The sequence below is a fragment of the Cherax quadricarinatus genome, chromosome 45 (assembly GCF_038502225.1).
Source record: "Cherax quadricarinatus isolate ZL_2023a chromosome 45, ASM3850222v1, whole genome shotgun sequence".
In the NCBI taxonomy this organism is placed as follows: domain Eukaryota; kingdom Metazoa; phylum Arthropoda; class Malacostraca; order Decapoda; family Parastacidae; genus Cherax; species Cherax quadricarinatus.
This window is the reverse complement of record NC_091336.1, coordinates 21338327-21363815: the sequence shown is the minus strand read 5'-3', so window position 1 is coordinate 21363815 and position 25489 is coordinate 21338327. Positions and strand designations below refer to the sequence as shown.

At 39.4% G+C, this 25489-nt stretch overlaps 1 protein-coding gene across 3 annotated transcripts; it reads right to left on the bottom strand.

Annotated features, from left to right (window-relative positions):
• Positions 1-709: 709 nt before the first annotated feature.
• LOC128694899 (uncharacterized) lies at positions 710-25489 on the bottom strand. 3 transcript variants are annotated; one of them, XM_053785259.2, is made up of 7 exons: positions 25235-25489; positions 23543-23691; positions 22097-22279; positions 18128-18274; positions 8870-9076; positions 6889-7045; positions 710-2482 (listed from the first exon to the last, which is right to left on the bottom strand). In XM_053785259.2, the coding sequence occupies exons 1-7, from the start codon at positions 25359-25361 to the stop codon at positions 2232-2234; spliced, it is 1221 nt and encodes a 406-aa protein (XP_053641234.1). In that variant the 5' UTR covers positions 25362-25489; the 3' UTR covers positions 710-2231. The 3 variants fall into 3 exon arrangements, with proteins under 3 accessions (XP_053641234.1, XP_053641232.1, XP_053641233.1); XM_053785257.2 differs by having other exon boundaries at positions 1376-2488; XM_053785258.2 differs by having other exon boundaries at positions 1377-2485.

The following is a 25489-nucleotide window of genomic DNA, read 5'->3' as shown; positions in this document are numbered from 1 at the left end:
AAATAGGAGAGGAGAGTTATTAAATGGAGAGTTAGAGGTCTTGGGAAGATGGAGGGAATATTTTGAGTAATTGTTAAATGTTGATGAAGATAGGGAAGCTGTGATTTCGTGTATAGGGCAAGGAGGAATAACATCTTGTAGGAGTGAGGAAGAGCCAGTTGTGAGTGTGGGGGAAGTTCGTGAGGCAGTAGGTAAAATGAAAGGGGGTAAGGCAGCCGGGATTGATGGGATAAAGATAGAAATGTTAAAAGCAGGTGGGGATATTGTTTTGGAGTGGTTGGTGCAATTATTTAATAAATGTATGGAAGAGGGTAAGGTACCTAGGGATTGGCAGAGAGCATGCATAGTTCCTTTGTATAAAGGCAAAGGGGACAAAAGAGAGTGCAAAAATTATAGGGGGATAAGTCTGTTGAGTATACCTGGTAAAGTGTATGGTAGAGTCATTATTGAAAGAATTAAAAGTAAGACGGAGAATAGGATAGCAGATGAACAAGGAGGCTTTAGGAAAGGTAGGGGGTGTGTGGACCAGGTGTTTACAGTGAAACATATAAGTGAACAGTATTTAGATAAGGCTAAAGAGGTCTTTGTGGCATTTATGGATTTGGAAAAGGCGTATGACAGGGTGGATAGGGACGCAATGTGGCAGATGTTGCAGGTGTATGGTGTAGGAGGTAGGTTACTGAAAGCAGTGAAGAGTTTTTACGAGGATAGTGAGGCTCAAGTTAGAGTACATAGGAAGGAGGGAGATTGTTTCCCGGTGGAAGTAGGCCTTAGACAGGGATGTGTGATGTGGCCATGGTTGTTTAATATATTTATAGATGGGGTTGTAAGAGAAGTAAATGCGAGGGTCTTGACAAGAGGCGTGGAGTTAAAAGATAAAGAATCACACATAAATTGGGAGTTGTCACAGTTGCTCTTTGCTGATGACACTGTGCTCTTGGGAGATTCTGAAGAGAAGTTGCAGAGATTGGTGGATGAATTTGGTAGGGTGTGCAAAAGAAGAAAATTAAAAGTGAATACAGGAAAGAGTAAGGTTATGAGGATAACAAAAATATTAGGTGATGAAAGATTGGATATCAGATTGGAGGGAGAGAGTATGGAGGAGGTGAATGTATTCAGATATTTGGGAGTGGACGTGTCAGCGGATGGGTCTATGAAGGATGAGGTGAATCATAGAATTGATGAGGGGAAAAGGGTGAGTGGTGCACTTAGGAGTCTGTGGAGACAAAGAACTTTGTCCTTGGAGGCAAAGAGGGGAATGTATGAGAGTATAGTTTTACCAACACTCTTATATGGGTGTGAAGCATGGGTGATGAATGTTGCAGCGAGGAGAAGGCTGGAGGCAGTGGAGATGTCATGTCTGAGGGCAATGTGTGGTGTGAATATAATGCAGAGAATTCGTAGTTTGGAAGTTAGGAGGAGGTGCGGGATTACCAAAACTGTTGTCCAGAGGGCTGAGGAAGGGTTGTTGAGGTGGTTCGGACATGTAGAGAGAATGGAGCGAAACAGAATGACTTCAAGAGTGTATCAGTCTGTGGTGGAAGGAAGGCGGGGTAGGGGTCGGCCTAGGAAAGGTTGGAGGGAGGGGGTAAAGGAGGTTTTGTGTGCGAGGGGCTTGGACTTCCAGCAGGCGTGCGTGAGCATGTTTGATAGGAGTGAATGGAGACAAATGGTTTTTAATACTTGACGTGCTGTTGGAGTGTGAGCAAAGTAACATTTATGAAGGGGTTCAGGGAAACCGGCAGGCCGGACTTGAGTCCTGGAGATGGGAAGTACAGTGCCTGCACTCTGAAGGAGGGGTGTTAATGTTGCAGTTTAAAAACTGTAGTGTAAAGCACCCTTCTGGCAAGACAGTGATGGAGTGAATGATGGTGAAAGTTTTTCTTTTTCGGGCCACCCTGCCTTGGTGGGAATCGGCCAGTGTGATAATAATAATAAAATGTGTAGATTAGATACATATTTACAGAAAGACAGTTAATGAAGAAAATATGTGAGGAACATTTAAGACTGGTTAATATGAATATCTTTATCTTCTTTACCAAACACAGTTTTCATCCTTTCTGGACAAGTGCCTTCCAACCTTATGAAAGTAAGAAATCTAGTTAATGATGATGATGACAATGCTAAATTAACACCAATTCTGTAATAAATGACAAAAGCCTATAGTGATTTTGCCCATAATTCATGAATATGTGTAAAATCTAGTTATAAACATTCTGTCAAGTCAAATTTTACATCTGTGAATTAAGAATAGCTTCCATAGCCTCAATGAAGATACTAGTTTCCTGATTATTGCCATCAGCAGTTGTGGTGGCTGTTGTAGCCACAGTGGGGTTCTGCTGAACCTGAGCTGCAGCTGCGATGGTTGTGGTAGTGGTGACGGACGAGACAGGAGGCAGAGTGGCTGAAGGTCCTGCAGTAGTAGTCACTACTACATCTGTTCTGGCTACTGACCATGAATCTTCATTTCGTTCACCATGACCTACTTCTTGGATAAAAAAAAGGGGAAATAGAAAAAACAGGATTAATTACGTGGACAGAAATGTTTTTATTAACACAATGGCTGTGTACCACCGAGACAGGGTGATCCAAAAAAGAAAACACTTTCATCATCATTCACTCCATCAATGTCTTGCCAGAGGCAACAAATGAAAAGCTTCCTGAATAAGAACATCTTAAATAAAAATAAAATAGAAAAACAAATTTCAAGATTAATTACAGGGAGAGTTAGATACATAAGTGAAAAGCTTAATGAATAAAAAAGAAAACAGAAAAACAAATTTCAAGACTAATACACGTAGTTAGAAAAAAAAACGACATGAGGAAAGATGCATACTATACTGAAATTATTTTGACAGTGTTCTAACCCTTGATTACCTAATGAATGACTGTTAACTGTAAAGAAAAATCTGGACAGTCTGGTGAAGTGCTGAAAAGAATTTGTAGCACCAAATGCATGTATTTTAAATTATGTTGGAAATATCAGAAATTTTAACCAGGGTATAGGATTTCATACTTATTTATATATGCATCTGGTACGAAAGTACAGTACTGATGCATTACTGTACACCCCATCTATTATAGCAGCAACACTTCTATGGATTGGGCTCTGTCAGACAATCACTTTTCAGAAATTATTTTTGCAATAAAACGAAAAATTATGCAATAGATGAAAATTAAATTTAAAAATATAACATGAAACTTTTTAAAAAATATGTATTTTTTTTGCTTATTTATATGTTATTACTTATTTTTCTTTTTAACACATCGGCCATTTCCCACTGAAGCAGGGTGACCCAAAAAGAAAGAAAAATACCTTCATCGTCATTCAACTCTTTCACCATCCTTCATACATAATCACTGTCTTTGCAGAGGCACTCAGATACAATAGTTTAGATATCCCTCCAAACTGCCAATATCCCAAACCCCTCCTTTAAAGTGCAGGCACTGTACTACCAATTTCCAAGACTCAAGTCCGGCTAACCAGTTCTCTTGAATCCCTTCACAAAATATTACCCTGCATACACTCCAACAGCTTGTCAGGTCCCAAAAACCATTTGCCTCCATTCACTCCTATCTAACACACTCACACACACTTGCTGGAAGTCCAAGCCCCTTGCTCACAAAACCTCCTTTAACCCCTCCCTCCAACCTTTTTGGGGACGACCCCTACCCTACCTTCCTTCCCCTGCATATTTATATGCTCTCCAATCTCTCTAAATGACCAAACCACCTCTGACTAATAATTTTAGTAACCACACCTCCTCCTAATTCCCTTAGACAGGACATCTCCACTGCCTCCAGCCACCTCCTCGCTGCAGCATTTACAAGCTATGCTTCACACCCATATAAGAGTGTTGGTACCACTATACTCCCGTACATTCCCTTCTTTGCCTCCATAGATAATGTTTTTTGTCTCCACAGATACCTCAACACATCACTCACCTTTTTTCTTTCATCAATTCTATGGTTAACCTCATCCTTCATAAGCCCATCTGCTGACAAGTCAACTCCCAAATATCTGAAAACATTCACATTCACTTGGTGGAATGATGATGTGAAGAGAGTAGTAAGGGAGAAAAAGTTAGCATATGAGAAGTTTTTACAAAGTAGAAGTGATGCAAGGAGGGAAGAGTATATGGAGAAAAAGAGAGAGGTTAAGAGAGTGGTGAAGCAATGTAAAAAGAGAGCAAATGAGAGTGGGTGAGATGTTATCAACAAATTTTGTTGAAAATAACAAAAAGTTTTGGAGTGAGATTAACAAGTTAAGAAAGCCTAGAGAACAAATGGATTTGTCAGTTAAAAATAGGAGAGGAGAGCTATTAAATGGAGAGTTAGAGGTATTGGGAAGATGGAGGGAATATTTTGAGGAATTGTTAAATGTTGATGAAGATAGGGAAGCTGTGATTTCATGTATAGGGCAAGGAGGAACAACATCTTGTAGGAGTGAGGAAGAGCCAGTTGTGAGTGTGGGGGAAGTTCGTGAGGCAGTAGGTAAAATGAAAGGGGGTAAGGCAGCCGGGATTGATGGGATAAAGATAGAAATGTTAAAAGCAGGTGGGGATATAGTTTTGGAGTGGTTGCTGCAATTATTTAATAAATGTATGGAAGAGCGTAAGGTACCTAGGGATTGGCAGAGAGCATGCATAGTTCCTTTGTATAAAGGCAAAGGGGATAAAAGAGAGTGCAAAAATTATAGGGGGATAAGTCTGTTGAGTATACCTGGCAAAGTGTATGGTAGAGTTATTATTGAAAGAATTAAGAGTAAGACGGAGAATAGGATAGCAGATGAACAAGGAGGCTTTAGGAAAGGTAGGGGGTGTGTGGACCAGGTGTTTACAGTGAAACATATAAGTGAACAGTATTTAGATAAGGCTAAAGAGGTCTTTGTGGCATTTATGGATTTGGAAAAGGCGTATGACAGGGTGGATAGGGGGGCAATGTGGCAGATGTTGCAGGTGTATGGTGTAGGAGGTAGGTTACTGAAAGCAGTGAAGAGTTTTTACGAGGACAGTGAGGCTCAAGTTAGAGTATGTAGGAAAGAGGGAAATTATTTCCCAGTAAAAGTAGGCCTTAGACAAGGATGTGTGATGTCACCGTGGTTGTTTAATATATTTATAGATGGGGTTGTAAGAGAAGTAAATGCGAGGGTCTTGGCAAGAGGTGTGGAGTTAAAGGATAAAGAATCACACATAAAGTGGGAGTTGTCACAGTTGCTCTTTGCTGATGACACTGTGCTCTTGGGAGATTCTGAAGAGAAGTTGCAGAGATTGGTGGATGAATTTGGTAGGGTGTGCAAAAGAAGAAAATTGAAAGTGAATACAGGAAAGAGTAAGGTTATGAGGATAACAAAAAGATTAGGTGATGAAAGATTGGATATCAGATTGGAGGGAGAGAGTATGGAGGAGGTGAATGTATTCAGATATTTGGGAGTGGACGTGTCAGCGGATGGGTCTATGAAAGATGAGGTGAATCATAGAATTGATGAGGGGAAAAGGGTGAGTGGTGCACTTAGGAGTCTGTGGAGACAAAGAACTTTGTCTTTGGAGGCAATGAGGGGAATGTATGAGAGTATAGTTTTACCAACGCTCTTATATGGGTGTGAAGCATGGGTGATGAATGTTGCAGCGAGGAGAAGGCTGGAGGCAGTGGAGATGTCATGTCTGAGAGCAATGTGTGGTGTGAATATAATGCAGAGAATTCGTAGTTTGGAAGTTAAGAGGAGATGCGGGATTACCAAAACTGTTGTCCAGAGGGCTGAGGAAGGGTTGTTGAGGTGGTTCGGACATGTGGAGAGAATGGAGCTAAACAGAATAACTTCAAGAGTGTATCAGTCTGTAGTGGAAGGAAGGCGGGGTAGGGGTCGGCCTAGGAAAGGTTGGAGGGAGGGGGTAAAGGAGGTTTTGTGTGCGAGGGGCTTGGACTTCCAGCAGGCATGCGTAAGCATGTTTGATAGGAGTGAATGGAGACAAATGGTTTTTAATACTGGACGTGCTGTTGGAGTGTGAGCAAAGTAACATTTATGAAGGGGTTCAGGGAAACCGGCAGGCCGGACTTGAGTCCTGGAGATGGGAAGTACAGTGCCTGCACTCTGAAGGAGGGGTGTTAATGTTGCAGTTTAAAAACTGTAGTGTAAAGCACCCTTCTGGCAAGACAGTGATGGAGTGAATGATGGTGAAAGTTTTTCTTTTTCGGGCCACCCTGCCTTGGTGGGAATCGGCCAGTGTGATAATAAAAAATAATAAATAATAAAAATAATTCACTTCCATACTTCCTCCCTCCCTCCAATGTGATATTTAATTTTTATCTAAATCGTTTGATACCCTCATCACCTTACTGTTATCTATGTTTACTTTCAACTTTCTACCTTTATGCACCCTCCTAAACTCATCCACTAACCTTTGTAACTTTTCTTTAGAATGCCCCAAAAGCAAAAAGTAACTGTCAACTCCAATTTTGTATTTGATTCCCCATAATTTAATCCCACCCCTCTCCCCAACACCCTAGCATTTACTTCTTTTACAACCCCATCTATAAATATGCTAAACAACCATGGTGATATTACACATCCCTGTCTAATACTTACTTTTATTGGGAAGTAATCTCCTTCTCTCCTGGTCATAAAGTGAAAAGCAATGCAAGCACTACAATGACCACCACCCTACTTTCAGAGTACCAACACTGTATATCTCAAATATCAAAAAAGCCTCTTGCCTCTACTCGCTCCAATCTATCACACTCACATACCTACTTAATGTCCAAGCCCCTACCCTGCAATATAATAAATAATTGGGTAAACTGTGTTTTGTTGTTAGGACACCATCTTTAAAAGAAAGAATAGAGAAAAATATTTTCTAGATATCAGGATTTGGAAAATTTTTACGTTACCTTGGTTATCTCCATTCTGTCCTACTAATCCATCTACTACATGGATTTGTGTAACATGGGCACCTCCAAGTAATGTGTCCATTGTCTGCTGATACTTAAGCTTGGCTTGCATCAAGTCTTTATAAAGTTGACAGTATGCTTCAGTTGTTCCAGGTTGCTGTACAAAACAATTACTATATCAACTTGAGAAACAATGAACCTTCAAAGTTATAAAAGTGAATGATATGGTGACACTGACAAGATAGGAAAAAGATGCTTATGTACCATACAAGAAATTTATTAAAGGAAAAGTTTAGCCAAAAGTGGCTTTTTTAATCCATTAGAACTGAGCAGTACCTATGTGGATTTCCTTGAAGGTTATATATCAGACTTTAAACTGTCTATAGTTAAAGGATATTTTTTAATATTTTTATTATTATATTCACTGAGAATCACTAAAACTCTAAGGGTTATACAGCACAAGGGAAATGGGAGGAAGAAACAAAAGTTTTTTCTTTTTATATTTAGTATAAAGATTTACACAGAAGGGTTACTAGCACCTTGCTCCTGGCATTGTAGTCACCTCTTATGACATGCATGGCTTACAGAGGAAGGAGTCAAATACATAATACACAAATAACTCGCACATAGGAGAGAGGAGCTTATGACAACTTAAACATCATCATCATCATCTCCTTACTACTATGTGTGAGCTATTTGTGTACTGTTCCAGTCATGAAATTGCACCTTTCTGTAATTCATGTACATAATAATATAAAAAAAGTCTAAAGAAAGCTAATCACTTTATCACTTACCTAGTACATACACTGACTATAATCTTAGTACTTTAATAATAATAATAAGCTAAATTACTAATAACTTTATTTCCTACAGGTATCCATTCAATCAGGCATCTATTATTAAATTCACTTGGAACTGCTAAACCTGTAGACAGCCAATTCTGTCTGCTAGTTTCATATCCCACGGCACTCCAGTGCTGCCCTCTCTAGGCCTGCCCAGGTCAGTAGAACGCTAGGCCCACTCGTCCTCACTTCACAGCCTACCCACACGGGTTCAACAAGCTCCCCTCCATGGACTGGCTATTGGTCATTCCCTCACTTTGCCCGTTGTGTACTCACTTCTCTCCAATTAAAAGCAATCTAGTCTACGGCCGTATCTTTGCTACCTACACTACCCCTTCAGCACTAAACCGCTGTTCAACAGTAAGAACAGTAATAACAAACCCTCTTGGGTTTATAAAGCAATTAGGGAATGGGAGATAATCAGATTTGATCCAAGTGAAGGGTAGCTTTAACTCCTTGGATCAAGAGCCATTCTCTAACATCATGGCACTCTCTTTGAAAAGACCAGGAGCTAGTATTTCTCCCACCTGAGATAAGAGGCAGGGCTACAGACAGGGAGAAAGGGTATCACTGTAAATTATTTGGCCTCAATTATCTTAATCCCTAGGAAAATAGGCGAGTTTTTTGTATCAATCATCCAAGTTAGTAATCTAATATCTATGAGTTTTTTAAGTAGACTACCATTTTCTAAAGTTGTAAGAAGCCTAACATTTCTAATTGCTTCATAAATGCACCAGTCATTTCCCACCAAGGCAGGGTGACCCAGAAATAAAAAAGAGGAAACCCCCTTCCCTGTCATTCATTCAATTCCTGTCTTAACAGAAGAATGTTAATCCCACAGTTCAGATGACCCTGTGAACCTCAACATCCTCACCTCTCGCTCAGAGTGAAGGCACTGGACTTTACACCACCAGGACTAAAGTCCTATCATCTAAATTAATAAGTTTCCTTCAAATACAGTAGAATCTTAACTTTTAAATTTGAAAAAAAAAAAAAAAAAAAAAAAAAAAAAAAAAAAAAATAAATAAAAGTTAATTACCTGTTATTTAGTGTGTTTTGAGCAAGTGATTTCCTTTGTTTTGGCTTGAAAATCAGCCTGTGGTTACAAAATGTTACAAATTACTATGTATAAAACTCACCTTGTAAGTAAGTCCCATGATACTTTGCAACATCTCGCGCACTTCCTTGGCTCTAGCCTCAGTGTCATCTTCGTCTACTTTCATACGTTTAGTCAACTGTGGCACATTTAGTTTCTCTTGCTTGACAGGATAATAGACTCGCTTGCTTGAACCTGGTTCATTATGACCATAGAAATCATTTTTCACAAACAGCCTCTTTGTTCCCGGCTGCAAAAACATAATTAAAATGGCTTGAAAATTCAGAAGGGTTTCACTGGGATGAAAATAATGTTTCAAAAGTTGTATATGTACTGTATGGTCATTTCACTGCTTGCTAAAACAAGTTATAAAAATCAAAGAAAAAGTAGAAAATATTTTAACAGTAAATTCAATATTGCCTGTTGTGAGCATATTTTTAATATATTATTATTATTATTATTTAAGTGAATGTATTCAGATATTTAGGAGTGGACGTGTCAGCAGATGGGACTATGAAGGATGAGGTGAATCACAGAACTGATGAAGGGAAAAGGGTGAGTGGTGCACTTAGGAGTCTGTGGAGACAAAGAACTTTGTCCCTGGAAGCAAAGAGGGGAATGTATGAGAGTACAGTTATACAAACACTCATACATAGGTGTGAAGCATGGGCGACAAATGTTCCAACAAGGAGAAGGCTGGAGGCAGTGGAGATGTCATGTCTGAGGGCAATGAGTGGTGTGAATGTAATGTAGAGAATTCATAGTCTGGAAATTAGGAGGAGGTGCAGGATTACCAAAACTATTATCCAGAGAGCTGAGGAGGGGTTGTTGAGGTGGTTCGGACATGTAGAGAGAATGGAACGAAACAGTGACTTCTGTAGTGGAGGTGTGAAGACTTACTCAGCCCTGTAACAACTTCAGACAGTATTACCAAGGCTGGCTCCTCCCCAGGAAAATTAATGAATAGAAAAAGAAATAATTCACAAAGATAAACACTTTATTATTTAGTAATGCAAAGATAAAACAATAAAAATGAAAGTGCATCCTACTTGAAAGAAAAATGAAAAATGAAATGGAAAAATGACATTTGAATTCAACACTAATATGTACAAGTAAACTGGGGTGTCTGGTTGATGTTGACACAGTCTTGTAGGAATTGTAGCCGTTGATGATTATGTGGGGAGGGGTCACAGGTGTTGGTGACAACCCAACGACTAGTTCTTCACAGAGTCTATAGTCTTGAATAGTCAGTCCAGATGACAGGAACGCAGGTTCTTTACCACTACAAAGATGAGGGGTAGTGTCCTGTACAATTAATCAGGTAGGTAGATTATAAGGTGACGTCCCAAGACCGTTTCAGTCCGTCTCCTTCAACTCTTCTCGTTGGTTGGCAGGTGACCCCGATCTGTCATTCCAAGCTGGAAAGAGAGACAGGTTACCCACTGCTTAAGAAATCACTCTCCATGATAAGTGCAAGATACTTAAAAAAGGTGGTGATTATCGAAAAGTCTCATGTGGAGCTTAAAACTGAAAGGACCAAGTTTATTATTGGTCAAAAGTGAAGCTTTCAAATAATATCCACTAGAATAGGAGCAGAGGCTTTTACTTACAGTTGTGCTGGGAGCTGTGAGTCGAGTGATTACTGTTTGGCCGGAGCCCCACACGTCACCTTTCGGGGTGAGGAGAAAGGGGGGGGAGGGGATAGCGGGAGCTAGACTGACCCTACCTTAACAAGCAGCCGGCAATCAAACTATCGTCATCATATACTCGCTCACTACTCCTATCTGTTGAACTTTTCCCTCACACTCCCCCATACCAAGACTTATAGTCAAGGAGTATAAGAAGAATAGGGGAGGAAAAAGTTCTAACACGTAGAAGTCGCGTAAGGCAACAAATCTTCTACTGACTGTCACGACTTAACCAGTTAGAAAAATAATTGGATGAACCAATGATATACACAATATGAAACTTAAAAGCTTGGAGTGCCAATGTCCACCTTAAGAGGCGACTGTTGGTTCCCTTAAAAGTTTCTAGGTATATCAAAGGTTTGTGATCCGTTTCTAAAATAAATTCTCTTCCCAGTAAATAAAATTTAAGTTTGGAGATACCCCACACAAGGGCCAAACATTCCTTTTCTATGGTGGAGAATCTCGTTTCTGCAGGAGGGAAGTTTTAAATTTAATAAATAGACAGGAACTAGGAGTGTGTATTTTGTGCAGTAAGCACCTGACACCTATTGCAAGAACTATACTTCTTTGTAACCTGAGAGTACATGCTTGGCCAAAAATAAGTGTGCTTGAGTTTATGCCATGTCTCACGATGGGCCAAGTGTTTGGTCACTGGCAAATCATGAGCCATTTGAAGAACAGTCTCTTGACATGGTTTAGGAACAACAAGGAGGGAAAAATCTATCGCTGAAGAATGAGATTTAAATACAGATTCATATAAGATACCATTTATATATTCAAACTTATGAGATATGTATCTCCCGTGGATATCTTTGTTGTTAAAAGCTTGATTATGACAATCCCGAATTGAAGGGCAATCGCGCTGTATATTGACAGTCATCCTTGGACATAAAATCTGGGAAAATAAAAGGACTTACGGTGGGAGAAGAGGAGGCAGGAGAAGCCAGGGTTATGGTCTGAGCCCTAGTCAAGACATTGAGAGTGCCAGAGTCAATACCCTTACTTTCACCTGACGAGTGGACAGGTGATCCTGCTACCTCACTATCGAGAGCAGTATCATCTGTTTCCACCCCCAAATGAACAGTACGAGACAATGCAGCTTCCGGTGCGGAATTGTTAAGGGGCTTATTTAATTTGCAAGGAAGAGGAGCTGGAAAACTTAGATTCACGGGTGGTGACGAAAGATCCGCCTCTGAAGGAAGAACAGCACCTTTAATGTTACCCACTTATATAGAACAAGTAATTGGGGCTAGTACCGCATTAGTCCAACCGGTGAACCATTTAGTTTTCAAGTAACAACGTATTGTAGGGAAAGTATTTTCACGACCCAAGTAAGCTGAAAGAATAGAGGACACACAAGAGGTTTTAAAGTAAGGGAACAGTTTGTCCGAAATTACGATGCACGTACACCCAGTGTCACGTAATATGTCTGAGACTTTTATACCATTAACTTCTCCTGAACAGAAGGGTGCTTGGTCATTACCGTCAACAAAACATCTACCAACTTTCTCTATTTTCTTGGAAGGACAATCTGGACGTTTAAGTCCGATACCACCACACCAATGACATGTTGGTATAATAGCTGGTGACTTTGTTTCTACTGTAGGCTTCTTAATCTTTGGTTCAGGTGAACCATTGCCCTTAAGGTTCGATCCCTTTAGGTCTTTATAGGAATTGTGAGCCTCAGCATACAATCAGCGGCCTCAGCAACTTCATCAGCTTTAATCAGGTTACGTTCTCTAATGAATGTTCTTATCTGGTGGGGAAGAGCTGTCAGGAACTGGTCAGCAACCATGAAGTCTCTAAGAGATTCATAACTGTGATCAATTCCTGAACTCTCTATCCAAAAGTCGAACAAACGAAAGAGTGTTACCTGTAACTGCTGAAAGTTTTGGCCAGGCTGTAAGGTGGCATACCTGAAATCTTTCCTATAAGAATTTGTGTTTTTTTGATATGCTTCTTCAGTAGGTTATAATTATATATGATATCTTGCGACAAAGTTGCATAGATATTCAAAGCTGTACCAGAAAATAACATACTTAACCTGGTAGCCCAGGTGTCAGCAGGCCATTCACAGAGGGTAGCGGTATTTTCAAACCTGATAATGTATGAAGTAATGTCTTCACCCTCTGTGAAGGGAGGTAAATTAGGTGTTGAAATATGTGCACTGACTGCACGTTGTTCCATTACTCCTTCCTCTAATTGTTGTTGTGTAAAAGTTAACTTTTTATTCTCTAATTCAAGGCGAGATTTTTCGAGCTAGCGATCTTTTTCTCTCTCTTAACTCATGTTCTCTAGCTCTTTCCTCACGTTCTCTAGCTCTTTCCTCAACTTCTCTATCCTTTGCTCTTTCCTCAAGTTCTCTTAATTTAACTTGTTCCTCATGTACTTTAGCTCTCTCCTCAAGATCAAGTCTATCACGCTCCTTTTTCTCCTCTCTTTCTCTTTCTTGATTTTCTCTTTCAATTCGATCTCTTTCCTTTTTCTCCTCTCTTTCGATTCCCTCTCTCTCCTTTTCTCCTCTCTTTCGATTCTCTCTCTCTCTCCTTTTTCTCCTCTCTTTCTCTTTCTAATTGTCTTTCTTCTCTCTCAATTCTTTCCTTCTCCATTCTTTCCTGGATCTTAGCACTAATGAAAGCTTCTAAATTTTTTCCCGTTATTCCTAACTTACTCCCAACGCTCATCCAAAACTGGTATTCCTCCATACTTGCAAGAATAACTTAAACTACTAGGGGAAAAATGAAACAGATATATCAAAGAAAGCAGAGGGTTCAATTCCTGCTCCGCTCAAACTGTAAATAAATCGGAGGGTTCGATCCCTGCTTCAATTAAACAGTATGTGTGAATGAAAACGGAGGGTTCTATGCCGGCTCCGAGCAAACAGTAAGTAGAACGGGGTCCCATGACCATCCAATCTTCTCACCAACAAATCAAGAGTGTCCTACGACAGTTCCCTTGATATAATAAATAAAGCTCAATGAAATAACTTGTCACTGGAAAATCTTGGGTCCCTAGAGTCTATTCCTCCAAATCGTTTCAAGCTCAAAAATAAAGGTGACAGAATTAACTAGTATATCCTGCCTGACTTGACTTACAATAAATTGAGACTATAACAATCACCAAATCTTTTAAATACCTGTAATGTAGTCCTACTATAGAGAATGATTACTCATGGCTGGTGGTAACCGTCTGTGGTATGCGGCGTTGAAGTTCCAATGGTAGATTCGAGATGGAGTCGAATCTTGATTCAGTCGAGTTGATCCTGGCAAGGTCGCCACTTGTGAAGTCTTACTCAGCCCTGTAACAACTTCAGACAGTATTACCAAGGCTGGCTACTCCTCAGGAAAATTAATGAATAGAAAAAGAAATAATAATTCACAAAGATAAACACTTTATTATTTAGTAATGCAAAGATAAAACATTAAAAATGAAAGTGTATCCTACTTGAAAGAAAAATGAAAAATGAAATGGAAAAATGACATTTGAATTCAACGCTAATATGTACAAGTAAACTGGGGTGTCTGGCTGATGTTGACACCGTCTTGTAGAAATTGTAGCCATTGATGACGATATGGGGGGGGGGTCACAGGTGTTGAGTGACAACCCAACGACTAGTTCTTCACAGAGTCTATAGCCTTGAATAGTCAGTCCAGATGACAGGAAAGCAGGTTCTTTACCACTACAAAGATGAGGGGTAGTGTCCTGTACAATTAATCAGGTAGGTAGATTATAAGGTGACGTCCCACGACCGGTTTCAGTCCGTCTCCTTCAACACTTCTCGTTGGTTGGCAGGTGACCCGATCTGTCATTCCAAGCTGGAAAGAGAGACAGGTTACCCACTGCTTAAGAAATCACTCTCCATGATAAGTGCAAGATACTTAAAAAAGGTGGTGATTATCGAAAAGTCTCATGTGGAGCTTAAAACTGAAAGGACCAAGTTTATTATTGGTCAAAAGTGAAGCTTTCAACCAATATCCATTAGAATAGGAGCAGAGGCTTTTACTTACAGTTGTGCTGGGAGCTGTGAGTTAAGTGATTACTGTTTGGCCGGAGCCCCACACATCACCTTTCAGGGTGGGGAGAAAGGGGGGGAGGGGATAGTGGGAGCTAGACTGACCCTACCTTAACAAGCAGCTGGCAATCAAACTATCATTACCATATACTCGCTAGCTACTCCTATCTGTTGAACTTTTCCCTCACACTCCCCCATACCAAGACTTGTACATGTATGTGTAGTGTGACCTAAGTGTAAGTAGAAGTAGCAAGACGTACCTGAAATCTTGCATGTTCATGAGACAGAAAAAAGGACGCCAGCAATCCTACCATCATGTAAAACAATTACAGGCTTTCGTTTTACACTCACTTGGCAGGACGGTAGTACCTCCCTGGGCGGTTGCTGTCTACCAACCTACTACCTAAATATAATTAATTCCTCATCATTTAATCCAACACCTCTCCCCAACACCCTAGCATTCACTTCTTTTGCAACCCTTATCTATGAATATTAAATAATTGTGATATCACATATCCCTGTCTAATTATTATTAAAGTGGCACATACACTTCAGTCCTGAAGTACACCATATTATTATCAACATGGGGAGAGCTAAACCAATTGGTATTATACAGCGCTTGTGGGTTAGGGGGATGAAAAGCATTCAGACTAAATTCAGGAAAATGGAACAGAAGGAGGTCATAAACTTTTGAAGCTCAATGTAAGAGTGATGAATGGACCCCCGGTTAACGATATTTTATCACTCCAGAAGTATGTTCAGGTGCCAGTACTGACCGAATTTGTTCCCATAAGGAATATTGTGAAGTAGATTAGTCCATTTCAGACCCCAAAAACATACACGTACAAACGCACTTACATAAATACACTTACATAATTGGTCGCATTCGGAGGTGATCGCTATGCGGGGGTCCACTGTACAGTGGACCCCCGGTTAACGAACTTTTTTCATTCCAGTAGTATGTTCAGGTGCCAGTACTGACCGAATTTTTTCCCATAAGGAATATTGTGAAGTAGATTAGTCCATTTCAGACCCCCAAACATACACGTACAAATGCACTTACATAAATACACTTACATAATTGGTCGCATTTGGAGGTGATCGTTAAGCGGGGGTCCACTGTATTTGTAAAACTGGCTACACATTTTGAAACAAATTAAAACTTCATAAATATGGAAAGAGAACCTGCTGAAGTTTCCAGTTGCAAAAAAAAAAAAAAAAAAAAAATCTAAGTCAGGTTCAGTGTGTGGTTAGAAGAGAACTGAGGTGGGAGTCATCATGAGGCAGACTACTATGTAATACATTCCAGCACAATGTGATTTTTTTTTTTCAACAAGTCGGCCGTCTCCCACCGAGGCAGGGTGACCCAAAAAGAAAGAAAATCCCCAAAAAGAAAATACTTTCATCATCATTCAACACTTTCACCTCACTTATACATAATCACTGTTTTTGCAGAGGTGCCTAGAACACAACAGTTTAGAAGCACAATGTGATTAACTACATTAAATCCATGGATGAAAAAATGTAAGGCCTCTTCTCTGGGTATATCATAAATGATATTCAATGTCTTGATTTGGAGCTAGGGCCCTTCCACCAATGTGCATACCATTTAAACTATCTATGATATATTTTCTTGGGACATTATTACGTTCCTTCAGATTTTGGTTATAGGAGAATGGACCAAATGTCGGTTAATATTATAAAGTAGTGAGTAGCAACTTCTAGTTAATATGGGATGTTTGCCTGGAGTAGGGGTTCACTAACTTCCATGGTTATGAACATACACAGATAACAGAAAGGGAAAGTGTAACAAGCAGGGTGCCCCAAGGACTGATATTATGACCAGTACTATTTCTGGTTTATGTGAATGATATTCCATCTGAGACTGGGTCACATATATTCCTGTTTGCTGATGACGTAAAAACTGATGAGAATATAAACAGATGAGGACAGGGAAAGTAATTGTTTTACATGATGGCAGGATTGCTGGTGTCTTTTGTCTGTCTCATAAACATGTAAGATTTCAGGTATGTCTTGCTACTTCTACTTGCACTTAGATCACACTACACATACATGTACAAGCATATATATACACACCCCTCTGGGTATTCTTCTATTTTCTTTCTAGTTCTTGTTCTTGTTTATTTCCTCTTATCTCCATGTGGAAGTGGAACAGAATTCTTCCTCCGTAAGCCATGCGTGTTGTAAGAGGCGACTAAAATGCCAGGAGCAAGGGGCTAGTAACCCCTTCTCCCATATAAATTACTAACTTTAAAAGAGAAACTTTCGTTTTTCTTTTTGGGTCACCCTGCCTTGGTGGGATACGGCCGGTGTGTTGAAAGAAGAAAGAAAGAGGACAGGGAAAGGATGCAAATGAATCTGGACAAAATGAATGATTGGTCAGTAAATGCAAAGTCATGAAGGTTTAGGAAAAAGAGAAAGAAGACTGGATACGGTGTATAGTCTCAAGGGATAGAGGTTTTAGACCTCTGGGGTGTACAGAGTGCTTATTATTATTATTATTATTATTATTATTATTATTATTATGTATTATAATCAAAGGATACGAAGCAACAGAGTGCCTAGCATTTCATTGGAGAATCACATGAACTGAATAACCTCTGCAGCCAATGCTCACCAAGCAAATCTAAGAGTGGCCTTCATGAATCTCAACAGAGTCTTCCTGGGCACTTTATGTACATCACAGGAAGCACATTAAAAAGCTGGAGAAAGTGGAGAAGTACACAAGGCTTGTTCCTCAGTTAAGAGGTATGAGCTATAAGGAGAGGATAATGGAATTAATTCTAAAAACATTCAAGGACAGAAGAATCAGGGAAGATATAACAACATACAAATTACTCAGGGAAATGATAGGGTAGAGGGGACAGGTTGTTTGAGAGGTGATAAATAGGAACTCTGGAACAGATGAGTCACTGGGATGTCAGGAAGTATTTCTTAAAAGTCTTAGGGTGGTCGGAAAGTGGAATGATTTTGGTGAAGTAGTGGAAGCAGGTATGATAGGGCCCATGAAGCTAGGAAGAAGTGAATTTTGCAAGCAGAAAGTTGAGATGCAGGGCTAGAGCTGAGATTCAACCCGTGCAGCCACACACAGGTGAACACATACGAGTGAGTACTGGTAAAATACAAGAAAAAAGCACTGTGCAATGTACTGTACATTATGAGATACTGTTCTGTATCTCATAAAAATTTTTCTTTATAAGCAAGTAAATTTAGTATGAATAATAATACAGTACTGTACATAAGTTAAAGGATACAATACATCATATTGGCTTTACTTTAAAAATCATTCACAAAAAATTATTCCACAATAATTTAATCATTTTGACTTACTATAGTAACAAGTAAACAGAAAATACTAACCTTAGTGGTGCCCTGTTGCCAAATAACAGAACAAAAGAAATTATTTTAGCTCTAAAATTCTATAAATTTGAAATATATTTCATTTTAAATGGTAATAAAGTACAGATAAAATTCATTTTATATACATTTCAAGCTATAGGAATTCGTAAACAATTAAAAAAAATTTATTATCAAATATTATAGAAGTAATTACAAAGAAAATTAAAATACTTCAACTTACCAGTCCAACAGAGTGACCAAAATGGTCAGACATTGCTGGTACTGTCACATAAATTATGCGATCCTTCTGCACAGGAGCCTTTGACTTCAATGCATCTTTGAGCTGCCGTGCAACAGCTATGCGATTATTTTTTGAATGTTCAAAAAGCTGTTGAAGAATGAAATTGATTAGCCATGACACTGAAGAGATGCATACATACATCAAACAGCATCAAACTCATAGGCAAGGTTTATAAAGCTATATCAATAAAAAGGATGTAATCAATAAATATGCTTTCTTCCAGTTTAACAGTTTACAGGCCTGAACTACCAGGAGTCTACATGAGGGTAATCCAGGGATCAATGCTCCCGGTCCATAACAAGGCCTTCCTATATAAAATTAAATTTGTACTGAACAGCTTTCTAAGATAGTAAGTTTAATGGTAAACTCACAATATGGAGTAATGGAAGGGACTGTTCAAGTGTCTGTTAACTCTCCTCACTTAGCGACGCATTCGTTTACTGACGATTCAGACTTATACGGGCTCTCTGACCAGCATGCATACCTAAATAATGTATACTAGAGCTGATTTCCTCTATTCTGTTTATTACAATATACAGTACACTACTGTATAAACATTTAAAAATACACAAAAATATTATAAATGGTGCAAAGATGACATTAAAAGAATATCAAAGATGGTTGACACAAACCCACTACCATTATAGTATGCTCCTTGCTTAGCAACGAATTCGTTTACCAATGTGGTCTTAGGAATGGAACTCCGTTGTTAAGTGAGGAGAGGCTGTACTTAATATAGTGCTATACTGTGGAACCTCGGTTTTCGTCTTTAATTTGTTCCAGAAAGTCTGATGAAAACTGAAGCAATATTTCTCATAAGAAATAATGTAAATCCAATTAATCCGTTCCAGACGCCCAAAAGTATTAACAAAAAATACATTTTATAGAAAATAACTATAGTTGTACATACAGAAAACAATGAGAAATACAAAGGACCAATGAAATGGATAAACAAACATTTAACATAACTTTTACCTTTATTGAAGACTCTTGTTGGCGTATGGAAGACGACGAGGAGGGAAGAGGGAGGAGAGGTTACTGATTGGAAGGGGAATCCTTTTCCATAAGGACTTCAGGTATCAAGTCCCTATCTGGGGTTACGTCCCTTCTTTGTCTTTTACTGGCAATAGGACCAGCTTAAGAGTCACTGGACCCTTGTCGCATAAAAAATCTGTCCAGAGAGGTCTGTTTCTGGCATCTCTTTAAGATTTGCCTAAAATGGGACAAGGCATTGTCATTGAGCATGTTGCAGACATGCCTTGCAACAGCTTTGTTAGGGTGATATTTCTAAACTTTGCAACTTACTCCACTTTGCACACATGCCCTAAATCACTGAAGAAGGCACATTCTCCCCTCTCTCTTCGTCCTCCTCTGAAGCAATTTCCTAAGCTGCGATCTGTTGCTGTTCCAGTTGTAGGTGTTGTAGCTCTTCAGTGGTTAGCTCTTCCCTGTGGTCATCCACCAACTCTTCCACATCCTGACCACTCATACCCAACTCCATGGACTTCCCCAAAGCCACAATAGATTCCATAACAGGTGTAGGGTTGTCAGGGTCTGCCTCAAACTCTTCAAAATCCTTCTCCTGGACACATTATGGCCACAATTTCTCGCTTTCTTTATCAAAGGACTGGCACTCAGAACTTTCTTTGGCCCCATGGTGGCTTATTTAGCAGTCGAACTCAATAAACAAGCACAAATAACAATGGATTATTACAAAATGTTTCATATGAAAGCGCAGGGTAATGTTCACTCAATGAGAAACAAAGCCAGACTGACTCGGAACGCATGCGTGGAATGCTTTGTGTGGGCGCGGACAGGTGGACACGTTCGGTAAGGCAGACGAAAACCGAGGTGATGAACAAAAACTGGGACAAAATTTTAACGAAAAAAGTCATCGAACACTGAATTCGACAAAAACCAGGGCAAATGAAAACCGAGGTTCTACTGTACATAGAATTTACAGATAAGCTACAAAAATATTAAAAATAAAGGAGTTAAAATTACAATTTACCTAGCAAATTTTGCTCATTATTTCAAAAGTTAATCATGTCAAAGTCCATTATAAAAAGGGTTTACTGCATTTAATTTTTTTAACTAAGGAAGATCAACTCCCAGTGCAGTACACTCCTGTTGGTCACTAGATTTCAATAAAATGGACTAAGTCTTTTGGTCATAGAATTGTTCATTAATGTTACAATCACAGCAAAAAAATGTTTTCTCTATACCACAATACTGCTATTACTGGCCATCCCTACTCCCCACGTCCGTTAATGAAGGGTTTGTTGCGCTCATGTTCTTAAACAAATTTTATGAGATTAGAACATTCCACATGTTTACGTTAATTTTTTTTTTTTTAACACACTGGCCGTTTCCCACCAAGGCAGGAAGGCCCGAAAGAGAAGAAACACTTTCGTCATCACTCACTCTTTCGCTGTTTTGCCAGAGGTTTGCTTACACTTAGTTGTATAAAACTGCAACATTAACACCCCTCCTTCAGAGTGCAGGCACTGTACTTCCCACCTCCAGGACTAAAGTCTGGTCTGCCAATTTCCCTGAATCCCTTCATAAATGTTACCTTGCTCACACTCCAGCAGCATGTCAAGTCATAAAAACCACTCGTCTCCACTCATTCCTATATAACATGCTCACACACACTTATTTGTTTTATCACCTTGCAGATATGGAGATTGGTTATTTGTTAATCCTGCTGGCTGATATATCTTTTCATAAGTTCAGCACACTGAGTTGTGAATTTGCAGCTTTGAGAGTTACAACTAAGAAAAATAATGATCAATGTCTCAATGAACAGAGAAAATGCCATTTACAGCTAATATTATTCAAACAGATGGAGCTTTCAGGGAGCAAGGGGCTAATAACCCCTTCTCCTGTATATATTTATTACTAAATTTAAATGGAGAAACTTTCATTTTTCCTTTTGAGCCACCCTGCCTTGGTGAAACACAGCTGGTTTGTTGAAAGAAGAAGGGGCTTTCATTTATTTTGCAAATGATAGTGATCAATCCAAACACAGCAATGATAACCTCAACACATTCCCAGATGATTATAAAGCAAGGAAAAGAAGTACAAAATATGGTAAAATGACAAACAACTACAAAAAAAAAAAACTGCACTGTATAATCAATTGTTTCTTAGGTACAGAAATAAAAATTTAAAGATACAAATTATAATTAAAGGCGTGGTCAACATCAAATGAAAGATAAAAACAAAAATGGAAACAATAAGAACCAATTAAGTATTAAATGAATGGGAAATAAAGCACTCAAAATTAAAGGGAAAGATATACAGGAGCGCCCTGCTTATACAGCCAATTAGGTTCTGGGCTACTATTGTAAAGCGAAAATCGCTGTAAAGTGAAACAGCCTTTTTTCACTTTCAAATGCATATCACAACCTGATAACATGTTTACACTATCATATATTAAAAAGGAATAGAGCTAGGCTTAAAAATGCATATACAGTACACACATTACTTACCTTAAAATATTTTTGTCCTCAGCTTATAGTGGTGAATATATTTATTGTAGGAAGTCTGAATAAATGAAGAATGGGTGCAAGTGAAAACTGCAGCATTAGCAAAATGCTGTAAAGTGGCCCCCCCCCCCTGTATTGGGGCAGGGAAATAGTGATAGCTGACTGTGCAGACTGTGAGAAAATTAAAAGAAATGTGAAGTTGGGTACAGTATGTGAAAACAAGAACTGTGAAAAAGTTCAATAGAACATATATGGGAGTGGGCAAAGGACCACATTCATAACAAACAAAAAGAGATAAGTTACTGGTGCAGTATATTATTAGAAAATAAAAATCATTATACATGTTTCATGTGTAATAATGCATAACTAACCTATTACAGAGCTTTATAATATAAAGTTGTGTATTACTCAAACTAACCTGGAACTCAGGGTAATATATGACTTCCTTCATGATGATGGTGGCAGTACACCCAACCTTATGGGCTCGGCCAGCTTTCTTCTTTTTCTTAACCATCGGCTTTGTTTCCAAGGGGTCTTCCTCATCTCCTCCAGCATCTCCCACACCAGCCTCGCCAATCACACCTGCTCCTGAGCCAGTCAGCTGAATGAGCAAAATAAAGTAGGCAACATCTGGAGCTTCACTGATAATAACCTGAGGCCAATCTTTAAAAAGACAGTATTATGCCAATAAAGTGGACCCGTGGTTATCGGCCGTTCCGCTTGTCGGCCAACTCGGTTATCAGCCGTTTTTTTGGCTTCCGGTTATCAGCCATTATTTCGCTTATCAGCCATATGGGACGTGTCAGCCCACCTGCCTGCCAGCCACTCGCGCATTCGTGAGTCAGTCTGGCTGTGTCTCTGGGCGAGTGAGGACACTTCTGCTCATTCATCCAAACATCAAGGAAGCTAATGTTGCAAAAGGGAGTTTAGCAGGGAAACAGGGAGTGTGGAAGGGAGGCAGGGAGTGTGGAAGGGAGGCAGGGAGTGTAGCAGGCAGGCAGGGAGCATAGCATGGAGGGAGTGTAGCAGGGAGACAGACAGTGTAGCAGGCAGGCAGGGTGTAACAGGGAGTGTAGGAGGAAGGCATGGAGTGCAGGAGGAAGGCATGGAGTGTAGGAGGAAGGCATGGAGTGTAGCAGGCATGTAGGGAGGGTAGCATGGAGGGAGGGAGTGTAGCAGGGAGTGTAGTAGGGAGGCAAAGTGTAGAAGGGAGTGTAGGAGGAAGGCAGGTAGTGTAGCAGGCATGCAAGGAGCATAGCAGGCAGGGAGGGAAGTAACTCCAGAGAGGGCTTTGATACCTCAAGTCCTTATGGAGGGGGATTTCCCTTCCAAACAATAATCAGCCCTCCCTCTCTCCTCCTCCCTGTATTCCATAAGCCAACAAGAATCTTCAATAAAGGTATGTCATAGTGATTTAAATGTTCATTTATTTATTTTATTTAGTTCTCATTGTTTTGTGAATGTAAAACTATAATTAATCTTTAAAAAATGTATTTTTTGTTAATATTATTGGGTGTCTGGAACAGATTAATTGTATCTACATTAATTCTTATGGGAAATATTATTTCCGTTTTAGGCCATTTCGGTTTTAGGCCGACCTTCTGGAACGAATTACGGCCGATAATCGAGGGTCTACTGTATATGAAAAAAAAGTACAGAACCCTATGGTATTATTAAAAATAGAATTTATGATCTGCCAGCCCCCAAAGCCACCTAAATAATGATAATAATAACACTACTTCAAGAAAAGTTCCTAACCCGTCCTTCCAACAAGAATGCCACCCCTAAGTCCCTCCTATATAAAACTTCTGGAGCTGCCCCTGGTGTTTCTTAATGACTTTGTCCAATCATTTCATTGTCTTACCTCAATTTTTATCTCCTTTTTCTTTCTGCCTCCTCTTCCTCTATATGACTGGCACTGAAGAATTTTAAGTCCTGCCACAAAAAAAGGCACACCGCAATATGGGACACCCACAGTTTCAAATCGGACCTCATTTTCGTCATTAGCACATGCTGCAATAATTAAAATGCATTAGTGAAAGGAAAAATAAATGGAAATAAATATGTCATAACATTTCAACTTGGTAAAGGACTTCGTGAAAGATGCTGTTGAGTACCAACAATGATGCTGATAAGACATGTAATAGCTACTAGGATATTTATTGAGATGTTTCAATCATGGGACCTTTTCCCAGTTCATCAATTGAGAAATGTCCCATGACCAAGACATAGCCTAGTAGAGGCTGGCCATCACTTATTCAGCAATCACTAATCCAGCATTAATTTCGGTTAGCGTCTATATTAATAGGTTAATTCAGTTGACAGGTGAACTGCTAAAAGGTCTAGTTAAACTTAGTTTTATAAGTGAACAAGAAATAATGAACGTTTATATGTTGGATTAGTGATGGCTGACTTGTACTACACATCTTATTTAGTACTATTACAAAACTAGTAAAAGGCTCTCAAGTCAAGGAAATGAAGCTACCCTACCATATTTGTGGTTACACCCGATTACTAGTGGCTAATGCGATGGTCTGGAGTTTTGAGACTCTCTGACCGCGGGTTCAAATCCCGCTCGTGGTATAGTTTGGTTTACTACTCACTTTCCCAATGTGTGGATTAGGCTCACATCTGAAGGAGAAGGGTTCAATTGCAACACCTGTTGCCCCTGTTCACCTAGCAGTAAGTAGGTACCTGGGTATTAGTAAACTGTTGTGGCTCCCATACTGGCAAACTGGATCAAAGGACCTCAATGGAAATAAGCCACAATGACTGGCTTTCTTAAGCAATCCTGGGCTACTAATCCTCTGGACTGAAAATCTGATTAAAATCTTTAAAATTTCAGTACACTGTAGTAAATAATTTAAAAGATACAGTACAATGTTTACAGAAATCTAACTCTTGAGGGGTGACAAGATCAAAGTACACAAGAGAAAGACAGGCATAAATAAGGGAGATATAACTAGGGTGTCAGGGATATCCAAGTAAGAAAGATCTCGAAATTACAGATTGAAATTGGACAAGTTTAGATTTATAAAGGAAATAATGGATTGAAACTGGACATATTTAGATTTATAAAGGATGATGGAAAGTACTGGTTAGGAAATAAGAGTTGGTGATGAGTGGAACAATCTTGCCAAGTAAAGTCATTGAGGCTAAACTATTAGGTAGCTTTAAAAACTAGATTAGACAAATACATGAGTGAGAAGGATTTGAAATTGGTGAAATCTGTCAAATATGTATTAATAAGACTGAAGCTAATCACTGGGAAGCTTTAATAATAGGCTGGACTAATATTCGAGTGAGATGGGTTGGATTTAAGAAGGAACTGCCATGTACGGGCCAAAAGACCTGCTGCAATGTTCCTTTGGTCTTATAATTTTGCTTTAATTTTATCCAAAGGGATGCGCTAAGCCTGTAGGGCTCGGGAATGGGAGGCATTCAGGTTAGACGAAAGGAAACGGCGATTAAATCTAGTCCAAGGGATCAAAGGTCCCTCACAGTCATAAAGGCACCTCCCTTGAGGAGGTAATATACTTTATATTTTCTTATATACCTGGAACATCAATGCAGCCGAAATTCTTGGTAGACCTCAGGAGGGCGTATGTGGTCTTGGTCTTCCTCTCATGCTCCCGAATTATCTGGTCTGCCTCCTCTAGTGACCTTACTTGGTACGTTGACATATTACAGGCATTAATTGCAGATGTTTGAGGCAGAAAATCCCATCAAGAAGTTCGCAAAGGCGTCACTCTCCCGCGCGAGATGTTTACATACAAGGGAGTCTGAACGTTGTGCAGCGAGCCACAGCGAA